The sequence below is a fragment of the Salvelinus sp. IW2-2015 genome, unplaced genomic scaffold, assembly GCF_002910315.2.
Source record: "Salvelinus sp. IW2-2015 unplaced genomic scaffold, ASM291031v2 Un_scaffold1002, whole genome shotgun sequence".
NCBI classification, from domain to species: Eukaryota; Metazoa; Chordata; class Actinopteri; order Salmoniformes; family Salmonidae; genus Salvelinus; species Salvelinus sp. IW2-2015.
In genome coordinates this window covers 143486-153297 of record NW_019942682.1, presented here as the reverse complement: position 1 = coordinate 153297, position 9812 = coordinate 143486, and the positions used below count along the sequence as shown (strand labels likewise).

General features: G+C 48.1%; 1 protein-coding gene across 1 annotated transcript in view; it reads right to left on the bottom strand.

Annotated features, from left to right (window-relative positions):
* Positions 1-761: 761 nt before the first annotated feature.
* LOC112069404 (CD276 antigen-like) overlaps positions 762-9812 on the bottom strand; it is a 75697-nt gene continuing 66646 nt past the window's right edge. Inside the window, 1 exon segment of the mRNA XM_024136739.2 lies at positions 762-934. Coding sequence (XP_023992507.1) covers positions 762-934 — 173 coding nt within the window.

The window sequence follows — 9812 nt, the reverse complement described above, 5'->3', positions numbered from 1 at the left end:
CCCGCTTACATCCCTGGTAACCACCACCTCCTACCGCTTCAGCCCTGGTAACCACCACTCATCTCCCGCTGTCGATCCCTGCTGAACCACCACCCTGCTCCGACCTCCTCCCGCTGTCATCCCTGGTAACCACCACTCTCCTCCCGCTGTGTCTTCCACATGATCTGGGCGCCAGTTTCACTATTATACAGGTCATCTGCAGGCCTACTCTGTGAGGGTTTGGGGAAATCATTGGGACAGCCATTTTGCATTTGAACTAGTGTCCTCAGAAGGGTCTGAAAGCAGGACAGGTCTGTACATTATTCACCTCATCAACTCTACACACAATAGAACAATTTAAAAAACACACCTCTATGATAATCTCTATTTTAATGTCCAGGGGTATTATATCCAATGTTTCTCTCTCACTTTCATTACTTTTGGCTCTAATAAAGTTCTCTCATTTTTATACTGTTATGCTTATGCAAAGACGAAAGAAAGCACCCAATCACACCCTTCTTTAACCTTGGAAGATTCATGTGGGATTTTGGGAGATGTTTCTTAAGAGGCCGCCCAACTACCTCCATGGAAATGGGTGTTCAAGCGCAGTCTGCGTGTGTTTATGGAATGGCTCAGTGTGTTCCTGTGAAAAGTGTTGTTCAGAGAGACAACAGAGCGGTGCTGTTGAGACAGACTGCAGAGTTGAGTGGGCCTGCTCTGTCCTCCTCACAGTTCTTCAGACAGACAGACAGACAGACAGACAGGTACCTGCTCTGTCCTCCTCACAGTTCTTCAGACAGACAGACATACAAACAGGTACCTGCTCTGTCCTCCTCACAGCTCTCCTTGATCTTTCTACGGCAGACTGCAGCCAGGGCGATGAGCAGACCCAGCAGACACACAGCCAGGCCCACCGTCACCCACAGAGCCACCGGGGGAAACACCATGTTCTGACCTGGGAGAGGGGGAGCGAGAGAGCGAGAAATGGGGAGGGAGGAAGATACAGAAAAGGAGACAGATATAGTTAGTAGAGAGCAGGGCACTCAACATGGTCATCACTATGACTACCACCACCATCATCTTCACCACTGCTATGGCTGCCTATCACCATTCCTATAACCATCACCATTATCTCACCATCATATGTGCCCTAACCACATCATTATTGTCACCATATTACAGATTATCATCATCATCACCCTCCTTATATCATGCCTGTATCCTCTGGGTGTTAGCGAACATTTACTTTATTTGAAATGAACAAGATGTGGTGATTCAGATCCCTTTAACAAACACTTGAGTGTTAAAAACATGGCCAGATGGCAGAGATATCTCAGCAGTACTTTGTGTTGTCTTTTTTTGCCCACCTCCTCTCTCTCTACCCAACAGCCTTGGCACTGCGAAAGAGGATGTGGGCACTAGGTATCCTCATGCCTTCTGCTGCATTCACTATCTGTCATCTGGAGTAATGATGCCCAATGACATCACTCGGTTTTATCCTGTTAATCATAAATATAAATAAAATATGATGTTATATTTGTATAATTCTGATGTTACACTGCCAACGTAAAAAAAAAAAAAACAGAGGCGGAGCATTTTTCTGCGGTGGTGAGGATGACTGTCTATCAGACAGCTTAGCGCATAATTCACTCTAGAGAGACAATTAAATATCAAAGTGAGAGACAGCATCTTGACAAGATAAAACCAACAACAAACTGGTCAGCAAGACAAAGATATTGCAGACATCCCCAAATTTCCCCAGGGCATTCCAATGTAACAGAATAAAGTAGAGATGGAAAAACAGCTTGAGACACTAAATAGCTTGAAGGCTGGCTATAATACAAACTGGCCTCCTTCAGAGAACCCACTCTGGGAAAATAATTGTAAAAAGTATTGAAATTGACTAGCGTTGGGATGGAGAAATGACCAAGCATCTGTAAGGACTTGGCACAGGACAGACAGAGAGGACAGAGACACACTATTGCACAGCCAAGATGGAGGTCAATAGGAAGCATCCCGTCTATTGGATGAGTGAGTGCGCGTGAGTGAGTGAGTGGACGTGAGTGAGTGAGTGATAGTGAGTGAGTGGAGTGAGCTGAGTGAGTGTGTGTCGTGAGTGAGTGTGTGTGTGAGTGTAGAGTTGTGAGAGTGTGAGCAGTGAGAAGAGAGAGAGAGAGATGAGAGAGGAGACAAGCGAGAAGAGGAGGTAGGACGAAGACGACGGAGCGCAGAAGAGAGAGAGACGAGATGTGTAGTCACTGCACACAGACATGGGAGGATAGAGACAGAGATGCACTTTCTCCTTGTTTACTGTTGATAAATATTCCTCACAAAGAGACTTCATTAGCATTCACAGACCATGCACTACATTACTTCCTCCAAATTTTAACTATTAAACCCCAGAGGAACAAAAAACTAAAAATAGCCTTCATGGACGCCGAAGGAGCAATGTGACTCGTCTCCTCTCATTGTTCACGACCAACAATCATCTATTTGCCTGCCATGCCTGAGGAGATGCAGCTCACATGTGTACACATAATCAATCTTGCCATAAGTAACGTCATTAACTTACTTATTATGACGGTATATTTTATTTTACTGTTAATTGTTATACATTCATTATCTATTTTTTGTTTATCAGTTCAAGCGAGAATAGTTAATCGGCGTTGAGTACGGTGGTGCCACCGCGTAATGGTAATGAAGAATCTAGACGAGTTTAACTGATGGTGGTTGGTGGTGAAGTACGAGTGCTCTATGCTGAATGACGATCCATTACATTACAGTTCGTACATATGTGATCTGTGTGAACCATTTACAACAGTGTGACTATTTTACTATATTTTACTTAAATATTTGTATTAATTATTTACTCGCCATCTCTTATATTATTATTTGTCATTGTTTTTAATTGGTATTACAGATGTTATATTGTATAACATTGTTGCTTTGGCCCAATATTGACACCAATGTTTTTCATGCCCCAAATAAACGCAGCTTGAATTTGAATTCTGAATTTGAGAGAGAGAGAGAGGAGAGAGAGAGACGAGAGAGACTAGAGAGAGAAAGAGAGAGAGAGAGAGCAGAATTGAGAGAATCGGGCTAGCCCGAAAGAAGCCATGGAGAGGAGTTGACCACATCGGGTATGCTAGCTGTATAAGAAGGCAGATTACGGCGTAGAGTATGCAAGACAGAAGTAGAGAGACTTCCAGTACCCGAGAGAGAAAGAGAGGAGGAGCGAGAGGAAGGGCAGAGACGAGGCATGAAGGGAGAGAGTAACGATCGGAGCAGAGGGTACGAGCAGTAACAGAGAGACCGCCGAGAAGAGAGAATTGAGGAAGAGAAAAGCGAAGAAACAGTAAACGATAAGAACAGGTGCAAGATCACCCGCCTTTGTCAAGGAAAACGGAGACCGAAAGTAAGATCGAAGCGACGCCGAACGCGCAGCGTAATGGTCCAATCGTTGAGGGAGCGCAGGAACGAATAGAACGAAAGCGAGGAGGGAAGCCGAACTTGAACAGGAACTACAACTGCAAACCGAAGATTTGCTGGGACGCGGCGGTAGGTAAGTATATAAGAAGCGAGCTGAAGAACAGGCAGAAAAAGAGTCCCGGGAACAACATCCGGTTACCGAGCAAGAGACCCGAAAGGCTCCCCGCACGGGTTGACACCGCGTTTGTTCGTAACTATATCAGCCACTGAAGTCGACCTAGGATCCAGAAGCTGAGCGGAACGAAAAGAGAGAGAGGAGAGAACGGGATAGGGATGTTGTAGCGATGATGCTCTGGAAGGGTGAGGCAAGAGCAGCAAGAGGAGAAGAGAAAGTCGATCGAGGTCTGACGAGAGAAGGAGCGCACATGGCTTCACGAAGTTCTGCATCGACGCCCCGAAGACACCTGAGAGAACGAGAGAGGACTTCTGCCCCCATTATGGCGAGATAGGAGCGGATCTGGCAGAAGGTTGAGCCAGCTGCCAGGGAGATGAGTGTGGTCATAAATGGACGTAGTATTAGGCGGGACAAGGCAGTGGCCAGAGACACATGGAGAGCTCTAGGGGGGGCAGTCTTACGCGCGATCGGGAGGCGCACTGTCTGACTTGATGTGACACGATCGAGGAAACAAAGAATTCATTTTCTCACTGAAATTTCACACTTCCCACTCTTGTTTTGGTACCTATTTATTTCGGCCAAGCAAGTCTGAGTGTTTGAATCAAAGACATGCTGGTTCTTGGACTCGAGAGATCAGCTGCATGAAGTAGCCTTACTATCCAGTATTTGTACTTTATCTGGAACAGTCTTGTATCTTGAAGAAGCAAGATTATTGCCTTGTAACCTCACACATAATCCTAATTATAGATTTACATCCCATATTAACACATATTTGGGGCCTAAGTTGTAGTGGATATGCCCATTGTACTTGACCGCTCATAGCGACTACTATATCACAAACTAAGTTAGTGATCTCTCTCGCGCAATCACTAAATCCTATATATTTTATCTTGATGACCTCCTGGGAGTATTTGCCAATAGTCTCAACATTCCCAACAAAAGGACATCAGAGTGGACCTATATCCTTTATTATATCAAGGATGTTTGGCGCGGGCACGCCGTAATCCAATCCCATTGCAAATTGTACTTTTTCTCTGTTTAACCTCCAGCACACACGATTCCCCGAACTCATGGTCTTAATTGCTTCGGACATTGTGCATTCTTGACAGATTTGCGCTTCTAATTTTGTCTCCCTCGTTACCAGGTGCCAAAACCCAGTATATCGAGAGGCGAGCAACAGTGACAATATAGAAGAAAGGAGAAGAAAGAGCAGACCTAAAGAGGGGTAGTCTATACTTGTCACCTTTGAAGCCAAAGTCAGTCTCTTAGTAGTTTCCTTTGGGCCAACCATCGACTGATGGGCTTCCCATACTGCCTGCTCTGGTAGAAGCTCTTTGCTCTGTGCCTATTTAAGGATGAACCACTGTAACTGATGTTACAAATACCAGCAACGCTAGGGACAAGGAGGAAGCCAGACCCCCAACTCCATGTGAGACAGATCGTAATACTATCGCGTAGTAGCCCGTGCATTGCTCAGCTGCGTGGACGCCTCTGAAACCTCTCCGTCTCGACACATGAACGACCACTAAGTCCCCATCCATAGAGCGCTAAATACACGACACGAGACAGCTCTACGATACCATGTGTGCTGGCACTTTGAAGCAGAGCAGAGAGCTCTCGTGCTCTCAAGCCTTCTGACCCTCACTCTGGCGTACTCCCGGCTGCCCTCCATTTCTCTCTAGACATTTATAAGATGCCCTAAATGGCGGAGCGGGCTGGGGCGATGGCGAGGATGAAGATCGACAAATTCTGCTGCCGGTGTAGCACCGGGCTACTTCAGGCTTACTGTTCCCAGCACTGCGGGCGTCCGACAAACAGAGGAGCGCGTGCGTACTCCATATTCTTTGTCTGCCGTGTTTGGATGATGGTGATTTGTTATTTGTGATCTTCTCAGAAAGCCACTTAGATGGTAGTGTCTCATCACTGAGCGCTCCTGTTTACCTATCGTGCTCCTCCCCTCCACCCATTTCCATTTCTGCGCGCGAGGCTGAGGATGGAGTGTTTTGGGCTTTGCCTGTCACATCTTGAATGCTCAGCGGAAGCACGGCAGACGAGCGTGCAGTAATAGGGGACCAGTTCGAGAAGGATGCGCCGAAACCTCTCCTTTTGTGCGACTCTGAAGCCAGTTTAACTCGATACAGCAATTACAGGTTGCTGATATAGCAAGCCAAAAACCACCAAAGGAGTCTATTTGGAGGAAGTAAAGCACACAGTATCTACCCTGTATTACACCCCAGCAGCATTACAGTCGAGCATACGACTTGGAGAAGTTGTGACCGGAACATACAGCGCCTTCACAAATTATCGAGCGCACGGTCGACTTGGATGTAGGTCGTCGAAAGAAGTGAAGCCCATAACGGTATAAAGCTTTTTTTTATCTTTATGGAGCGTGAATGGTAGTATGACTTAAACACCATGCACATACACAGTGGCACTCGTAGGTTAGCGCAGTGAGCCACATCCGCCACTCATACCCCCGAACAACCACACATACGAACTTTAAAAGCGTCCCACACTTTCTGACATTTCTCATAAGCTGTAACATCACAGGCGTCGGCCGCGCTCTCATGACGCGGGCTGGGAGTCCCAAGTTCTCGCGGGACGTAAAAAGCCCTCGAAACTTCGCGACATTCACGTTTTCTCTCTCGTGCACCAGCCTCAGATACCCTAGGTGATATATAAGTTCAAAGCCAGCTCGCCCTACAGGGTGAATCACAGTTGCGTCCAGTCCGTGGCACCTTGGTCAGGGCTTGCAGTTTGTTGTTCTCCATGCTTACCGTACAACCGTTTCCATATGACAAGACCGAAGAGTGCCATACAAGGAGCTAGCAGTTCTCTGAAGTATGCTGGCCGGGCTGCTCACAGTCTGAGTTTTAATGCTTCAGGTACAAACAAACCCACTCCCCCTTAACGGGACCCGATCGGGAAGCAAGACCTAAACCGTCCCGCCTAGACAGGCTCTGGAATCTACGCAAACCTTAGTCTCAAGACGAACCCTTTCCCGAAGACCCAACAACAAGGCATAAATGCCAAAGGTATCCGGCTTCTCAGTCCTATGACATTACGCAAGGCCCAGGGTCTGCGGTAAGGTGAGGAGGAAGCCTATAGACTTCTTGTTCGGACGAATATCTTGTTGTCATACATGTCCTTTGTATTGCTGTATGTTGTTACCTAGAGGTCGTGTGTTTTTCGTTATAATCTACTCCTTTTGTTTATGGCAGCGAGAGGATCATAGTGTCAAAGTGCTGAGGCTCTCCTTCATTGTGAGGTTAAGAACCAAGGACCCTGGCCAGCCCCTAGCGTAACCGAGGCATCGACTCCCAAGGGCTTGCGATTCGTGGAATTGTTCAGTGATCGGAGGATCAGGGGGCTGCGAGAGAGACAGACATGGTTGGTTTTCACTGTAGACCAGGGGGATGCCACCAGCTGAGGCGGTAGGCCAAGTCTGGGCGGATAGCCCGTCAGCGTGGAGCCGCCTCTACATGAGCACAATTCACACACACCTCGAGGTAATTCTGGACACCCGCACAACGGGAACTCTATAAAGAGAGCGCGCCCGCAACCCCCTCATGAGGGACCGTAGACCTGCACCAGCCTAAGGCCCCTAAAATGACTGCACCGGAAGGGTGCCCAACAGAGGCCACCACTACGCTCATAGCAGCAGAGAACAGCAGCCAGGACCATTGTCGAATAGAAAGAGATATCCGACGATTGAGAGGGATATGACGAGGACGAGAGAGGATGGAGAGAGTCAATTTGAAGGGCAGCCGAAATAGCAGAGGAAGGAAGAAGGACGAGAGAAGAGGTCCATAGAACGTTAAAAAGCATTCCTGCGCAGCCTCTTTGGCTCAACAATGCAACTGAGTGAGGTGCAGTACTATGTGCTCAAAGTTGGCAAGAAGGAGACAAACCTTCTCACTTGCTCGTGGGATCACAGCTCAAGATATAACACCAGAGACAATGAAGCCGTTCGAAATGAAGTCTCACGCTAAAAACCTACCGGCACGAGTCACAAATGGCAGCCAGTCCGAGATCTAAACATTCGAGCGGCACTTCCCAGCCAGTCCCAGCGGTCTGCCTGGCGTGTAAACAGTATATACAGTTACAGACGACCCTCGCAGTGGTATTCGAAAACAAACCCACCAGCATTCGAACATCGCGAAACAATCAACAACCAAGATGCTACAGTTCCGAACATAAAACAGCTAGTACCTCTGAGTGAGCACTTTGAAGCTATGTGTCCTCTTCCATAATATCTACATCAGAAGTATGTTGAGCAACTCTGAGACAGGAGGGGGCAGGACCTATGTACAAATTAGAATGGGCAGTCAAATAAACTAACCTCTAGGACAAAACATCACACAGGAAAAGCGCAAACACAAGGAGCCGATGGAAGCCCAGTGTGGCCAGTAGAGAGTCGCGAAGCCAGTGCCGCAGCTCAGACCTAAGCACAAGTATGCACCCAGCGCATGCCCCAACGAACAAGACAGAAAGACCAACCCCATGAGTTTTCTGGCGCTTCTTTATTCCTCATGTCTTCGTCTTTTGATGGCTTGGTGCAATAACTACACTCATAATCTGTACACTGGCGCCCGCAACTCTACGAGTTTAGTGCTTTTCAGATCTCCACCCAAATCTTCCCCCACTCTATTTAACTAGGCCCCTAGTCCAGGTCTATTCTTGTCAGTTACCCACGGCTTGTCCATTGATTGCAATAGTGGGTTTGCTAGTCTACTCAAAACAATTGCTCTCTTCGGCCTACCCAAGCAAGTGAAAGGGGCTAGCTGCTAGAGATATCGGCCGTGCTCTTTCCGTGCCCTCTCTGCCGCCCCCCTGTCCAATTCCTGGTACCCACCAGGGTGCCATAAATCCTCACAGAACAGGCAGACAACGGAGCGTGAGTACCACCCCCCCTACACCGGGGAGCAGAGAATTAGATACTTTGGTCACAAACCTGTGAGATAAACTGGCATGAGCCACCCAGCTTCTTCTTGTTTCTTCTCGTCATAGCGTTTTTATCTTCTGCCACTGAGCATTTTCTCCCTGCACCACTCCCTTCTGTCTCCTTGTCATTTCCCCATACTGAAGTAGCCTCTGTACCTGCGGGTTCTGAACCGTAATTCCCAAGCCTAAGCCTTATGCTTGAGTCCACAACTATTGGCACTGGTCAGGGGACAGAGGGCGGTACAACCGCGTCCCCCTGCCACCTCCTCTTAGCCATCGCACACATCCAGCCTCCTCACCCCCATGATCTCCATTGGCTCCCTACCCACTGATCTTTCGATTCTGACTATCTATTTGCCCTCTGCATTGATTCGGGCCCCACGCTTGTTCTTGTGGACAACACTCATCGGAAAAATAAATAATGACCCGCGAGCTCCCCCAGGTCTCCGGCGTACTTGTACAACGACAGAATAGCTCAACTGCCCCAGGTACCTGTCGCGGTATATGAAACCTGAATCTCTTCTACCACCAATATTTTCTCAGGCATACTGTGTTATACATAGGAAGGGAGTCTGTGCCCCTGTAGTTTTTCGGAAGTGATGATCTACGTGTGGGCTTTATCTTCCCGGTCTCTGTAGTCCATTTGTGATGTGGTGTTGTGGTCTGTTGTGTGGGACTTGGTGCAGTGCACCTGTGAGGCTTCTGCGATACATGAAACGATATCTAAGGCTCGCAGTCAAACCTACAGGTAAACGCACATCTATAGCCAACTCACCATCATTCTCAAGATCTAGGCCAAGCTTGTCTCTTGCCATGCACATCAGGAAAGTAGCTTGTGAAAACCTTCTCCTTACCCTCGGATGGAAATTGGCTTGGTACCTTAGGTTTCCTCTCTGCCCCCTTTCTATACCTTCCTTGGGAAACCCACAATTATTACGGCCAAGCCGGCAACGCTGCTGATAGAACGAGGTTCAGACCATTGTGAAAGTCTCTAGCTTTTGGGAAGGAAGTTCAACCCACCTCCCACCCGCCCATCTGACGCCCCTCCTGAGCCCATGAACCTGCTTTGTGCATGTGCAAACTCATCCGATTCCACGCCAGCGACATATAGGGAACGCTCGTTCAGTATGCCTCGGCTTCACTACGAATCGCCCCTCCCACTGCTTAGGGCGGTTTAGGGGGCCACCCTCAGCGATTGTCGTCCACCCTTTGCGCCCCCTTGGCAAGGGACCATCCCTGGACATCTCGGACAACCACACAAGATCGGGTACTCCATTAGCCGTGT